The sequence below is a fragment of the Trematomus bernacchii genome, unplaced genomic scaffold, assembly GCF_902827165.1.
Source record: "Trematomus bernacchii unplaced genomic scaffold, fTreBer1.1, whole genome shotgun sequence".
Lineage (NCBI taxonomy): Eukaryota > Metazoa > Chordata > Actinopteri > Perciformes > Nototheniidae > Trematomus > Trematomus bernacchii.
Genome location: NW_022987666.1, coordinates 370,304 through 386,984, shown reverse-complemented (window position 1 = coordinate 386,984; position 16,681 = coordinate 370,304). Strand labels below are relative to the sequence as shown.

Sequence of the window (16,681 nt, the reverse complement as noted above, 5' to 3'; positions counted from 1 at the left end):
ATTTAAAGAAATGAAACACAGCAGGAGTTTTGATCTCTGAGTGATGAAACTTATACCTCTGGAATCTGTGGGATCTCAGCTTGCTAATCGATATCTTGTTTGTGCAGATCCGATAAGTAATAAGGGTATTTTATCGTGAGTTCTGTGCTAAGTGCGTTAGCATTTTTTCGCTCAGGGCTAATTCAGAGGCTTTCTTATTACCCTTGTGTTTCGTTTAGCTACAAATGGTTAATATTGTCTGAAAGCTGAGTTTCTTCCCGTTAAGTGGATATGACACATTCATAGTTTGTTAATGTTAAGAAGCCCTCAGACGCTGTTTCTTGCAAGATGCTGCGTTTTGCCCCCGCCCGCGGGGCCGTGGGGTTTAACCTGTTAAGCCCTGAGCCTGTTTTTCAGGTCTCAGGCTCGAAAATGCCATTCCCAGAACAAATGACCATATCTTCCCTTCTAAAAGGGTTACATTAATAATCTTTTTCCTCAAAGTAATGATAAACCTGTGAGTTGGATGTAGAAAAGTCAGAATCAATATAGATGTTTTTTATTTTAAAGAAAATTCAGATTGAACATAGTAAAAAACTGTAAATTATAGTGTCCATCCAAAAATTATTTTTTACTTATAGTGAAAACTACCCTTGGATGATGGGTTAGTAGACTAAAAGCTTTAGGAATCCAAAGTACAACATATAATAAGTACCCTGTATCAAGATTGATGCAAAACAAGTGACATTTGACCTTTTTAGAGAGATTTAGAAAAAAAAAAAACTCCACCTCTGAGGTGATTTGGGTGGAAATGGGGGTTTTACCGTTTCTCTGGAACCCATTGGTCGATTTTGGTGATTGACATCTCTTTATGACCGTTAGAGCCAATAGAATCGAAGGGGAATCTCCCCTCTCACTAACATGGCAGAACAAAAAGGTGGGGGCTTCGCGCATGCAGTTTTCAATCAGAGCGAACCTATCTCTAGCTTTGACATCTGGAAACGGAAAAGCAGTTTTAATGCTTATGGATTATCAGAAATCATTTCAAAGGGACACAGACACATTGGATTAACCTATGGATTAACTTCAGCACCGATTTTATCGTTTTAATGCCATTGAAGACCACTTTGGAGAGACTATGACACAGGTAAGCCATGTTAGCGTTTTTAGCTACCTAGCGCCACATGTTTTGATGTCTGTTTTTGTTTATAAAGTCGCAAGTTCGTATCATATAGTGATAATGTATGCACCCATCGATTCTGTGTCACCTCACGATGTGAATCGATGTCATGGATGTAGAGAAGAGATAAATAATAAGGTTTTGTGAGTGATTTTTGGTGCAGTAAATCTGTTAGCATTTTTCGCTCGTTGCTAATTCACAGGCTCAGTGTTAGCATTGTGGGTTTTTTTTTTTTTTAAATAAATAAAAGTGATCAGTTAGATGAGTTTCTTCCCGTTACATGGATATAAAACATTCATAGTTTATTAAATGAACATGCCCTGAGACACTGTTTCCTGCAACATGTTGCGGCAGTGCCCCGGTACCGGGGTCTCTCGGGCTTAACAGGTTAAAGAGACATGTTTTGTAAATAATTGTTGGTAACACTTTATATTAAGGTACACTTATTCACCATCAACTAGTTGTTAATTAACATATTAGAGTCAAACTACTAACTTATTTGTTATGAACAAGACTTCACTTTAAAATAGGGAATTCTGAGTTAGAAAAACCTCATTTTGAGTTATTTAGACACAATTAACACTTTTAGTTTCATGTCTTGTTACTAGGGCTGTCAAGTTAACGCGTTAATAACGCGTTAATGCAAAAAAAAATTAACGCCACTAATTATTTTAACGCGATTAACGCATGTGTATTTTTTGTCCTCGGCCGCCGTAGTTTCAGAGCGCATCGAGTGTAAAATACCATCTACAAGCTGATGCTGACAGCCCCGCTCCTGCCGCCCGCTTGTGGCAGACCACACTTCCACGCTCACTGGCAGGCCCGGACTGGCCATCGGGAGTGTGTATGTGTGGCGCGACTCGCGCGAGCGAGGCACACCTTACGTGTTGTTGTTGTTAGCATCTGGTGCTAGCTAGCTGCGCTAACGGATATAAGGAGCTGTTTCAATGACATTTCGCCGACAACTGCGCCGAGCACTTGACTTTATGCAGGTAGCCAGACAGCGGGACATTGTACGAAAAGTCAGCACACTCAGCACGGATAGTACGCGCAACATGATTGCAGCATCCAGGCAGCTCCCATTCGAGCATATATGCCTTGAGCTGCACATAGCTCCAATGATCCATCACAGTGTCTACACACGCGCGCGTTTATATGTTTATACAACATATAAAGCATATTTGTCCACTCATATGTTGATAAGAGTATTAAAAACTTGAAAAATATCCCTCTAAGGTACATTTAGAACAGATAAAAAATGTGCGATTAATGTGCGATTAATCGCGATTAAATATTTTAATCGACTGACAGCCCTACTTGTTACATAAGAATAGATCATATCTGTTAAGTGTTATTATGGGAGAATTACTATTCTTGTGGTGCTGCTGCCTCATTAGGCCCATATTGAGCCAAAACTCATGGACAACAACTTCCTTACAACAAATCAGCACTAATTAGAGGGTTATTGAGGAAAAACTCTTGACTAATGGCTTAGTACTTGTAGAATACGGTCATATAGAATACATATAATAAGGGTTTAATACTGACTAATAAAGAGCCAATATACTGCTAATATGCCTGTTAATTAACAACTAGTTGATGGTTAATTTGTGTACCTTAATATAAAGTGTTACCTAATTGTTATACATTAAGTTCTGCATGCCATGAACGGAACATGCGTCTCGGCTCACCTTGAACACGAACATCTCCCTCCTGAAGAATGCCACGGTGTTGAAGTTTCCATCGCAGATGTTGGGTTTCCCGTTGCCAGGGCAGCGCGGGCCGGTCGCCGGGCGGACGCGCCGGGCGGGAGCGGTCGTGTTTGGAGGTGGAGTGCGTCCGTCGGGAAGGCAGAGTGGGCAGCGGGCGGGTGGGCTCCAGCATGGCTGTGGGGATACCTGGTGGGGAACATCAGGAACATCAGGAACATCAGGAACATCAGGAACATCAGGAACAATTTTATTTTAAAGGTCCCCTATTATACTGTTCTTCATCAATATATCACAGCTCTCAGATATATCCAGAGCCTGTCTCTGATTGGCTGAAACACCAAACAGATCATTGCAGCATTACCCATAATCCCCTCTGTTTCAGCCCTGTTTCCAAAGTGCTGATTCTCTGTCTGTTACTTTAGATGAAAATAAGGAGCCCCTCCCCACGCCCCTCTGAGAGAGATTTGGTTACAAAGAACTCAATGGTGCTCTAGGAGGAGATTCAGGTGATAAGGTGGGGGGGGGGGTTACCTTGGTTGCTGATTGGCTAATGGTTACACAAGACAAAACATCGTTATGACATCATCAAGTGGCCAAAATCTGATCAGCTCATTTTCAGACAGGTTTTTATAGAAATGGATCAAAAACAGGGAGAATCTTTGTTCCTGAAACTTTCAGAGTCTCTTTCCACAGAGCAGTGTTAATTTCGTCAACGAAAACTATGACGAAAAATGTTCGTCAACGACCTTTTTTACATGACTAAAACGAGACGATGACGAGCTAAAAATAGATTCTTGATAACGAAAATTTGACGAAATGTATATTTAGTTTTCGTTGACGAGACGAGACGGGACTAATGTGTTAATGGTGGACTATCGGACATTCAAAATGCAGGGTCTTTCCCCAAGTGTCCGTCTTGTCTGTCAAAATGCATCTTACATTTCTAACTTGCAATATCATTATTTCCGCTCTCTTCACTCCAGAAGAGCGATCTCCTCTCTGTGTGGGGGGGGCGGGGCCTCACTCTCTCTCTGTGTGCGGGGGGCGGGGCCTCACTCTCTCTCTGTGTGCGGGGGCGGGGCCTAACAGACACGCTGCAGCGGCAGAGATCTGCCGGGGACGGAGCGTTCAGAGAGTATAGAGACACTCTACAAGACTCGATGTGGACAAAGCTCGTTTGCCATGTTTTCGCGTTAGCGCGTTGACACGAGTAGAGGAGTCTGTCCAAACAGCCGGCCAAAAGGCGTCATATTCAGTCGGAGAAATGCACAATTTTCGACTTCCTTAACTCGTAGCTCTGTTGCCCCAATTACGAGTAACGTTATCACATCAGGTGTACAGAGGTGGGAGAAGTACTCAGATCTTGTAGCTAAGTAAAAAAATACCATAGTGTAGGAAGAGTTCCTCAAGTCAAAGTATGATCATCAAAATATAGTGAAAGTAGCGACAGTGAAAGTAGTCATTGTGCAGATTGGTCCATTTCAGAATAATATATATGATATGTTTTATAATGATTGATCATGAAAGTGTTCTCAAAGCTGGTAAAGGTGCAGCTAGTTTGAATGACTTTGTATACTGCAGGGTAGCTTGTGGATTTACTCCAGGTGGAACTAAAGTCTGATTTAACACTTGGTTATATTTCACATCATTCATCCACATCTGTAAAGTAACTAAAGGTATTCAAATACATGTAGTGGAGTACAAGTACACAGTAGCAAAACATTTAAATACTCCAGTAAAGTACAAGTACCCTCAACATTTTACTCAAGTACAGTACAATATTTTAACATGATTATACATATTTCATTTATTTCACATTTAAATAAAGCAATTAATTCGGTTAACAATTTGTTAGTTTTTCCCTTTAAAAAATAACAAAAAGTAAATACAAGAATACCGTGAAAGTACCGGATCGATAAGCAGTATTGATAAGACTAGTAGTACCGTAGAAAACCTTAACGATACCCATCCCTAGATATTACACAAGTAAAGTGTTAAGAGAGTGAAATGTTGCTTTATGAATTTCAACACTTGATGCTGTCACCTTGATTACAATTTCAGAATCCTGTATTTGTATAACTGAATTGGTTTAAAGAGAGAAAACATTTTGACTAAAAGTTGACTAAAATGTAATTTTTCATCGACTAAAACGTTTTGAGTTTTCGTCGACTAAAACTAGACTAAAACTATGAAGGATAGAAATGACTAAAATGTGACTAAAACTAATAACCATTTTCGTCTAAAGACTAAGACTAAGACTAAATCAAAAACAGCTGCCAAAATTAACACTGCCACAGAAGGGACACATGTTGATGTAGAAGAGACATGAAGAAGAGGGGACACATGTTGATGAAGAAGAGACATGAAGAAGAGGGGACACATGTTGATGTAGAAGAGACATGAAGAAGAGGGGACACATGTTGATGTAGAAGAGACATGAAGAAGAGGGGACACATGTTGATGTAGAAGAGACATGAAGAAGAGGGGACACATGTTGATGTAGAAGAGACATGAAGAAGAGGGGACACATGTTGATGTGGAAGAGACATGAAGAAGAGGGGACACATGTTGATGTAGAAGAGACATGAAGAAGAGGGGACACATGTTGATGTAGAAGAGACATGAAGAAGAGGGGACACATGTTGATGTAGAAGAGACATGAAGAAGAGGGGACACATGTTGATGTAGAAGAGACATGAAGAAGAGGGGACACATGTTGATGTGGAAGAGACATGAAGAAGAGGGGACACATGTTGATGAAGAAGAGACATGAAGAAGAGGGGACACATGCTGATGAAGAAGAGACATGAAGAAGAGGGGACACATGTTGATGAAGAAGAGACATGAAGAAGAGGGGACACATGTTGATGAAGAAGAGACATGAAGAAGAGGGGACACATGTTGATGTAGAAGAGACATGAAGAAGAGGGGACACATGTTGATGTAGAAGAGACATGAAGAAGAGGGGACACATGTTGATGTAGAAGAGACATGAAGAAGAGGGGACACATGTTGATGAAGAAGAGACATGAAGAAGAGGGGACACATGTTGATGAAGAAGAGACATGAAGAAGAGGGGACACATGTTGATGTAGAAGAGACATGAAGAAGAGGGGACACATGTTGATGAAGAAGAGACATGAAGAAGAGGGGACACATGTTGATGAAGAAGAGACATGAAGAAGAGGGGACACATGTTGATGAAGAAGAGACATGAAGAAGAGGGGACACATGTTTGATGAAGAAGAGACATGAAGAAGAGGGGGACACATGTTGATGAAGAAGAGGGGACACATGTTGATGTAGAAGAGACATGAGGAAGAGGGGGACACATGTTGATGTAGAAGAGACATGAAGAAGAGGGGACACATGTTGATGAAGAAGAGACATGAAGAAGAGGGGACACATGTTGATGAAGAAGAGACATGAAGAAGAGGGGACACATGTTGATGTAGAAGAGACATGAAGAAGAGGGGACACATGTTGATGAAGAAGAGACATGAAGAAGAGGGGGACACATGTTGATGAAGAAGAGACATGAAGAAGAGGGGACACATGTTTGATGTGAAGAAGAGACATGAAGAAGAGGGGGACACATGTTGATGATGAAGAAGAGACATTGAAGAAGAGGGGGACACATGTTGATGTAAGAAGAGACATGAAGAAGAGGGGACACATGTTGATGTAAGAAGAGACATGAAGAAGAGGGGACACATGTTGATGTAGAAGAGAAGAGACATGAAGAAGAGGGGACACATGTTGATGAAGAAGAGACATGAAGAAGAGGGGACACATGTTGATGTGGAAGAGACATGAAGAAGAGGGGACACATGTTGATGAAGAAGAGACATAGAAGACATGAAGAAGAGGGGACACATGTTGCTGTAGAAGAGACATGAAGAAGAGGGGACACATGTTGATGAAGAAGAGACATGAAGAAGAGGGGACACATGTTGATGTAGAAGAGACATGAAGAAGAGGGGACACATGTTGATGAAGAAGAGACATGAAGAAGAGGGGACACATGTTGATGTGGAAGAGACATGAAGAAGAGGGGACACATGTTGATGAAGAAGAGACATGAAGAAGAGGGGACACATGCTGATGAAGAAGAGACATGAAGAAGAGGGGACACATGTTGATGAAGAAGAGACATGAAGAAGAAGGGACACATGTTGATGAAGAAGAGACATGAAGAAGAGGGGACACATGTTGATGAAGAAGAGGGGACACATGTTGATGTAGAAGAGACATGAGGAAGAGGGGACACATGTTGATGTAGAAGAGACATGAAGAAGAGGGGACACATGTTGATGTAGAAGAGACATGAAGAAGAGGGGACACATGTTGATGTAGAAGAGACATGAAGAAGAGGGGACACATGTTGATGTAGAAGAGACATGAAGAAGAGGGGGACACATGTTGAGAGACATGAAGAAGAGGGGACACATGTTGATGAAGAAGAGACATGAAGAAGAGGGGACACCATGTTGATGAAGAAGAGACATGAAGAAGAGGGGACACATGTTGATGTGGAAGAGACATGAAGAAGAGGGGACACATGTTGCTGAAGAAGAGACATGAAGAAGAGGGGACACATGTTGATGTAGAAGAGACATGAAGAAGAGGGGACACATGTTGATGAAGAAGAGACATGAAGAAGAGGGGACACATGTTGATGTGGAAGAGACATGAAGAAGAGGGGACACATGTTGATGAAGAAGAGACATGAAGACGACGGGGACACATGCTGATGAAGAAGAGACATGAAGAAGAGGGGACACATGTTGATGAAGAAGAGACATTGAAGAAGAGGGGACACATGTTGATGTAGAAGAGACATGAAGAAGAGGGGATGAAGAAGAGACATGAAGAAGAGGGGACACATGTTGAGGAAGAAGAGACATGAAGGAAGAGGTGAACATGTTGATGAAGAAGAGGACATGAAGAAGAGGGGACAAATGTTGATGTAGAAGAGACATGAAGAAGAGGGGACACATGTTGATGAAGAAGAGACATGAAGAAGAGGGGACACATGTTGATGAAGAAGAGACATGAAGAAGTGGATTTTGCATAATAGGTCCCCTTTAAAGCTGCACCAGAATGAAACTCCATCCCAACAACTGTTAGAGAACAAACCAGAACCAGAACCAGAACCAGAATCCTCTATTCGTCCCACAGAGGGGAAATGTACATTTGTTACAGGAAACAAAAGCCGAACAGATTCCAGAAATTAAACGTAACAGGAATAAAAAAAACGTACATTTCAAATATTGCTCGATTAAAATGTTGCCTCTTGTGGCCAACGTGTTACAACAACCATGTTTAAACAGCTGTGGAATAACTGATGGATGAGTAATCTGATTACTCACCGTAGATCTTCTGGATGCCCTGCAGGTCGTCCAGAGGCAGTTTGAAGTTGTGCGTGTCCATGTACTGGTAGAACGGAGCCATGATGGCACTGGGGTCGTTGGAGTGCTCCAAACCCAACGCATGACCCAACTCGTGCACCGCCACCAGGAACAAGTCATTACCTGCAGATAGAGGAGAGGGGGGGGGGGGGGGGGGGTCAAAGGTCAACCAAACAGGACAGGTAAAGGTGTGAAGGGGGGAGGAAAAAGATAAGATCTGTCAGAATGTTTTATTCATCTCAGGGGAAATTGGGTTTTGTGACAGTTTCTCCATTTAAGAATAAAGTAAATAGGCCAGGATGAAAGCCATCACCACTTTGAACATTGCTTCACAATATTTAAAACACAGCACGAATCAGAGAGGAAACAGAAACCCAGCGCCCCTGTGGGGGAGAACAGAACAAAGCCTCCCCAGAAGAAGAGGCATCAGAAGTGAGCTAAAGTTAGCCTGTACATAATCTCACATCAAAAGGAGACTTCGAGGCGTCTGTCGGATCGTGAATCTGAAGCTTCTTCAAACGCTGACGGGGATTACTTCAAACTGTTCGATGTCGAGTCAAATTCACACTTTCATACTTACAACATTTCCAATTCATCATCTGTGCATGTATAAACTATGAGCTGCTGCTGGGAGAGCAGGGGACACTAAAGAGAGACGCACACAGCTGGAGACCAGGGGACACTAAAGAGAGACGCACACAGCTGAGAGACTAGGGGACACTAAAGAGTGACGCACACAGCTGGGAGACCAGGGGACACTAAAGAGTGACGCACACAGCTGAGAGACCAGGGGACACTAAAGAGTGACGCACACAGCTGGGAGCCAGGGACACTAAGAGTGACGCACACAGCTGGAACCAGGGGACACTAAAGAGTGACGCACACAGCTGGAGACCAGGGGACACTAAAGAGTGACGCACACAGCTGGGAGACCAGGGGACACTAAAGAGTGACGCACACAGCTGGGAGACCAGGGGACACTAAAGAGTGACGCACACAGCTGGGAGACCAGGGGACACTAAAGAGTGACGCACACAGCTGGGAGACCAGGGGACACTAAAGAGTGACGCACACAGCTGGGAGACTAGGGGACACTAAAGAGTGACGCACACAGCTGCGGAGGACCAGGGGGACACTAAAGAGTGACGCACACAGCTGGGAGACCAGGGGACACTAAAGAGTGACGCACACAGCTGGGAGACCAGGGGACACTAAAGAGTGACGCACACAGCTGGGAGACCAGGGGACACTATAAGAGTGACGCACACAGCTGGGAGACCATGGGGACACTGAAAGAGTGACGCACACAGCTGGGAGACCAGGGGACACTAAGAGTGACGCACACAGCTGGGAGACCAGGGGACACTAAAGAGTGACGCACACAGCTGGGAGACCAGGGGACACTAAAGCGTGACGCACACAGCTGGGGAGACCAGGGGACACTAAGGAGGGACGCACACAGCGGGGAGACCAGGGGACAACTAAAGAGTGACGCACACAGCTGGAGACCCAGGGGACACTAAAGAGTGACGCACACAGCTGGGAGACCAGGGGACACTAAAGAGTGACGCACACAGCTGGGAGACCAGGGGACACTAAAGAGTGACGCACACAGCTGGGAGACCTAGGGGACACTAAAGAGTGACGCACACAGCTGGGAGACAGGGGACACTAAAGAGTGACGCACACAGCTGGAGAGACCAGGGGACACTAAAGAGTGACGCACACAGCTGGGAGACCAGGGGACACTAAAGAGTGACGCACACAGCTGGGAGACCAGGGGACACTAAAGAGTGACGCACACAGCTAGAGACCAGGGGACACTAAAGAGTGACGCACACAGCTGGGAGACCAGGGGACACTAAAGAGTGACGCACACAGCTGGGAGACCAGGGGACACTGAAGAGTGACGCACACAGCTGGAGACCAGGGGACACTAAAGAGTGACGCACACAGCTGGGAGACCAGGGGACACTAAAGAGTGACGCACACAGCTGGGAGACCAGGGGACACTAAGAGTGACGCACACAGCTGGGAGACCAGGGGACACTAAAGAGTGACGCACACAGCTGGGAGACCAGGGGACACTAAAGAGTGACGCACACAGCTGGGAGACCAGGGGACACTAAAGAGTGACGCACACAGCTGGGAGACCAGGGGACACTAAAGAGTGACGCACATAGCTGGGAGACCAGGGGACACTAAAGAGTGACGCACACAGCTAGGAGACCAGGGTTGCGTTCGAATACTCCAAAAAAACAGCTCCTAAGTTCTAACCCTATCGTCTATTCCTTGACCTCGGAGTGAAACGTCACGGGGTTAAGGGATAGTGGATAGGAGAATTCAAAAGGATTTAGGAGAAGAGACTGCGGCACTTTAGAGAATCCGACTGCACTTCCACTATCCGACGTGTTATGATGCGCCAGCGGAGGTCATAAATGTGCGCCTGCTGCTGTGGGGAAACTATGGAAACTACAGTTTTTCTATACAGCGGACTACAACATGGATGTTTAATAAGAACGAGGGACTACTGTAAACTCATCTAGAGACTCTGCACCGTGCTCTGATGCTGTTATGCTTTATGAACGGGGACAACAGAGAAACATATTCTTCATGACCAAAGTTGGAATTGAAATAAAAAAGGAAAGTGAAACTTATGCTCGTCACCCTCTCCCTCCGGTCCACATTAATACAAATGATCCCAATACATATGATTGTATGAAAAGATCTTAAAATCAATACAAATGTATTTATTATAAACGTTAGTCCTTAACATCTATCACTGTGTATATCACCATTCAAACATCTTTTAAAAGTTGAACAAACCCCACACAGCTCAGTAAAGACTGTGAAATGTTGACTTTATTTGATCATTTCAGTAAAAACTAACGTTCATATTTCTCTTTTTGATTATAATACTGATGAACGTTCAAAACAAAGCACTTTGGCAACTTACCACATACGTTTTAAAATGCTTAATAAGCACCGTAACTTTCATGATATCATTTCTCGTTCATAATCGGTTGTTTCCGTGAACGGCCGACTGTTGTGTGACGGCAAATGCTGCGGCCGCAAGGCATTGTGGGGCAGCATTTTCTCCTCTCCTTTCGGTTAGGGAGGTCCAGTGGTTCCTAAGCTAAAGGAGGTTATAAAGGAAGTTTGAAACCTCCTTTCCTTTTAATTTAGAGAATTCGAACGGCACTTATCATGGCTGCCACTGAGGGACTTCCGGGTCATTTCACTCCGTTAGGAAGGTTCCTAAGCTAAATGGACTATTCGAATGCAACCCAGGGGACACTAAAAAGTGACGCACACAGCTGAGAGACCAGGGGACACTAAAGAGTGACGCACACAGCTGGGAGACTAGGGGACACTAAAGAGTGACGCACACAGCTGAGAGACCAGGGGACACTAAAGAGTGACGCACACAGCTGAGAGACCAGGGGACACTAAAGAGTGACGCACACAGCTGGGAGACCAGGGGACACTAAAGAGAGACGCACACAGCTGGGAGACCAGGGGACACTAAAGAGTGACGCACACAGCTGGGAGACCAGGGGACACTAAAGAGAGACGCACACAGCTGGGAGACCAGGGGACACTAAAGAGTGACGCACACAGCTGGGAGACCAGGGGACACTAAAAAGTGACGCACACAGCTGGGACACTTGGAGACGTTCAGGATGATGAAGCTGACCAACTGTCTCTGTCTCAGAGTCAGTCGTCTCATAACTGTCAGTGTTTGTCAGGATATCTGAAAGGACTAGGTTAGCTACGTTAGCTAGCTAGCTTACAGCAGATCTGCAGTAACATCAGAAGGAGTCATGTGACCACATTGTTAAAGACCATCAAACATTTCAGGTACGTTTCCAACAACAGAGACAGTTGTCATGGATATTTTTGTAAAGTAGCTTTTTGTATTCTGCATTCGAGGACGCAACTGTCCAATCCTCTGAGTTAGCATGCGTGCTCAAAGGGAGTACATGGGAGTATTTAAAGTAAGTGATAACACTTCAGACACTTAAATCTCCTGTTGTGTGCCACATGTGGGAAATACGAACTCCTGACTCCCTAGACACGATCAGATACTTAATTATCCAAAATAACATATCATGGAAATGTGGCTTTGGCAAATAGGATCAAATAATGATCACCATTCACAACATCCAATTCATACACACAACAAGAGGGGAATGGCATCTTAAAGTGTCAGCCATTATAAAGGTGCAGTGGTTTGATCTTCCCCTGGCTTGGGTCCATTCAAATATCAGTTGTATTACAAATAAATAATTACTCTAAACTCTAGATGTGTAGTTGGCAGACGTCTTTCCTCTCCTCATCCTCCAGCCTTATCTCTCGCCTCTCCTTCTTCCATGTCTCAGGACAGATAAAGATGATTTTAGACTTCATGTGTTTGAAGGAATTCCCATTGGTTTCTCTCTGTGTCCCCCCCCCCCCCCCCCCCCCCCACCTCCTGTGTTTACTCTAGTTTTTTTCTTTGTGATTTCACGGCTTCTTCTGTCATGTTTTCGTCCCTGCAGACGTCTGCCAGCCTGCGATAAAGAGGATGTTTGATATCGCTGCGATGAAACCTGTCTCTCAAGTCATCACAGTTTGACGTTTCCTCAGATTTCATTTCTTTTCATTTCAAACCTTTATTTAACCAGATTGGTCCCATTGAGATCATATATCTCTTTTTCAAGGGAGACCTGCAGCAAATAGGTTCCACATGAAACATAAAACAATAAAGGCTTTGTTCAGCCCCCCCGCAGAGTCTATTTCACACACCCAGCGTCTGGAAATCACTATTTGGCTCACCGACACGCTCTACAAAAACGTACAAAAATGTATATCCAAAAATATAATACACTGTAGATACATATATACTCATTGTCCGAAGTGTTTTTAGCTTTTAAGGTTATTTGCTCGTTTGCTAGTGATGGCTCTTTCCCCAACCCTCTTTCTGTTTTCTCATGTTCGGATACTTCCCCCTTTACTGGTACCAGTGCATGTGTTCATGTATGTTAGAAAGATCTCACTGGTCTCCGGCTTGAGCTTCAATCTCAGGATCCATGTATTTATTATCCTCTCAAGAATGGAAGCAGTCAAAACAAAAAAAGAGAATTTGTTGGAGGCGTGTGGCGCAGTGGGTTGTGCGTTGGTGTTCGGATCAAGGGAGCACAGGTTCAAACCCCACTGCAGTCAGCATGTCGTTGTGTCCCTGAGACACTTCACCCCAAAGTGCTCCTGTGGGGATTGCCCACAGTGTTGAGTATGTAAGTCGTTTTGGATAAAAGCGTCTAACATGTGACATGTCATGTAAAAAATGTAATGTTGGTTTTTTTCTTCAAAATTCTGACTTTTTCTCAAAATTCTGACTTTTTCTCAAAATTCTGACTTTTTCTCAAAATTCTGACTTTTTCTCAAAAAGAGACTTCCCACTCGATGGAGACATTCCTACTCAAACCTGAAAGATGATGGCCACTCAGACAAGGTAACAGCAGCAGAGATAACCAGTGTTTTCCATACAGTGCAACACTCCCAATCATACCGGTCAAATGACTGTGGTAACAAGCTAGCGCCGACCATTTCTCCAGACTCTGAGATAGCAAAGAAAATGTCATGTGGTCGTACAAAAGCAGCGTCCATACTAACAGATGTGCTTGCCCCTGCCTCTGTGGAGAGTTGTTTGACAAAATAACCCACACACCATTTCTTTCGGTGGCTTCAGATGCTTCAAATCATGGCACTATAAAACTCTTCCCACTGTCTCTGAGATATTGGACCCCAGAGTTGGGTTTGAAAAGCAAGATCCTTGACTTCTATGAGGATAGTGAGTCAGCTGCTACCATACACCGCCAGGTTACAAGCAAGCTAGAAGAAGCCTGCAACCTGACATGATCTCAGCATACACTGCCGACAATGCAAGAGTCAATTACGGGAGAAACAATTCAGTTTTCCAGAAGCTAAAAGCAGTGGCATCATTAAGGCTAACTGTATGGCCCACATAGTGCACAACAGTGCAAAGCATGCTGGAGACAGGTTGAACATTGACATTGAGCTAGTAGTGAACACAACATTCAGTCACTTTTCCTCATCTGCAAAACGTAGAGAAGAATTGAAAGCAGTGTTCACCTTTGTGGACGAAGAATATCAGGTTGTGCGGAGACACGTACCCACAAGACGGTTGAGTCTGTGGCCTGCTGTCAAGAGGCTACATGACAGCTGGAGAGCTATCAAGAGCTTCGTCTTGTCACTGGGAGAGGATACGTGCACACGTTCACTGTGGCAGCTGTTCAAAAACGATGAGGATGGTGATGGGTAACCCCTAGATCAGGGGTGTCAAACTCAAGGCCCGGGGGCCAAATCCGGCCCGCGACTTCATTTTATGTGGCCCCATAAGAGCTTGCAAAGAATATAATATGTTTATTATAAGGTTACATGCTACTTTACAGAAGCACGTTGCCCATAAACTACATGTCCCACAATGCATCTCAAATTTGACTTTTTCTCAGAATTTGACTTTTTTTCTTCAAAATATGCCGTTTTTCTTAGAATTTGTCTTTTTCTCAGAATTAGATTTTTTTTTAAATGTAATCTTTTTTTTTAAATGTTACTTGTTTTTCCAGAATGTGGCTTTTCTTTTTAAATGTGACATAAATGTGACATTCTCACTGAAGAGACTTGCAATTATTTGCCCTAGACTTCTGCTTTCAGACGTAGTTAATTATGAAGTTATTACCCTATCCCATAATAATCCAATGCAGAGGCAATCATGTAATATAAAACATTATTTGATATATATTAAATATTTATATATGTATTTTTATATAGTCTTGAAGTTACAACCGGCCCTTTGAGTGCAACCATAATGCTGATGTGGCCCGAGATGAAGTTGAGTTTGACTCCCCTGCCCTTGAGCTACAGGTGTACATGTCCTTCCTCAATAATGTGCTGCAAATCTCTCACGATGTTGAGCTGCTGTTGGAGAGAGAGGACGGGACCGTATGTGAGCTATATGACATGATGCTCACTCTCAAGACAAAGCTCCAACAACGACAGATTGATTCCTTCTTTGGAATGGAGACCAGTGCTGTCCTCCAAGTCTCCAGACCAAAAGGCAGCAGCAATCAAACATGATCTTTCCAAGTTCTACCAGGCTGCTCTCAAGTACCTTGAGAAGTGGTATGACTTCATAGACAACAACTACCAGAAGAATGTTGCAAGCTTGGCACTGAAGAGCAAGTCCACATCTCTGTGATGCAGTGGAGGTCCTACAGATAAGGGGGAAACTAGACATGGATGAACTGTATGATGAATACTGTGTGACTTTGTGACGTTGTGGAGAGAAGAGCTCCTGTTGTGGAGAAGTGGTCCACCTTGCTTCAAGGCACACACACACCACATCTGACTGCTGTGGCATCCTTTCTCTGAAGCATCCCCATCACTAATGCTTCGGTAGAGAGAGTGTTTTCCCTCATGACGGCAGCGTGGACTGACCGGCGATACCGGTGCTCTGTGGATCTTATCAAGTCTGAAATTCAAGTCAAGACCAACTTTGAATACAGTTGTAAGGAATTCTACACCTACGCACTCAAGGAGAAGGCCTTATTGGAAGCTGAAGCAAAAAGTACAAAGTCAAGAAGAGCATCTAAGGTAAGATAAACTTTGTTTAGAAAATAGACTAAGAGTAGGATATTTTAGAATATAGTAGGATATTGTGGGCCAATGTGGTTTGGTTTGTTGGGACCTGGTCACCCTAGTTACACAGTCACAAGATGGAGGAATAGAAAGCAGTATTCAATGTTTACTTCAGATTAGCTCCACGTCAGAAATGAGCATGCTTGTCATATGTCTATCTCCATAGAGGCTGAATCATCATGTTAATCACATAGCTATCATATGCCTCAAACAGTCCTGATGCTCTTCTAGGTAATCAGACATCCTGTCATGTTCACAGCTACAGTTGGGATACCTTTGTTACCATGTTGCTCTCATGTTGGAAGAGGACATTCAGGATGTTCTGGAGACTGGGTGAAGCTTAAAGTGAGGGCCCAAAAACCATTCACAGTCAGCCATTGACTTCCAGCCAAGGGGACAGGAAGTGATGAAATGTCTTTTACTTGAAGTTTCTTTACATGATTTCTTCCTGAGTTCGCTCTGAACATCTTACTCTCTACTGCTGGTTTATTTCTATTTCTATTTTGAGATATTTCTTCTGCTGCAACAAAGACATATCCAACATTCGGATTAATGAACCACATCTCATCTTATCTCATTAGCATAAACCCGTGCTGCAGCTTCCTCAAATATGAACGTAACTCCTGTGGAAACTGATGTGGAAACGTGATATTTGGTCTTCACGTTGAGTCCTCTATGTGTCCCCCCTTCCCTCCTCC

General features: G+C 43.8%; 1 protein-coding gene across 1 annotated transcript in view; it reads right to left on the bottom strand.

Annotated features, from left to right (window-relative positions):
• Positions 1-16,681, bottom strand: part of mmp24 (matrix metallopeptidase 24) — a 75,485-nt gene that overhangs the window by 16,352 nt on the left and 42,452 nt on the right. The window contains 3 exon segments of the mRNA XM_034135803.1: positions 2,851-2,928; positions 2,930-3,057; positions 8,244-8,405. Of these exon segments, the coding sequence (XP_033991694.1) occupies positions 2,851-2,928; positions 2,930-3,057; positions 8,244-8,405 (368 nt within the window).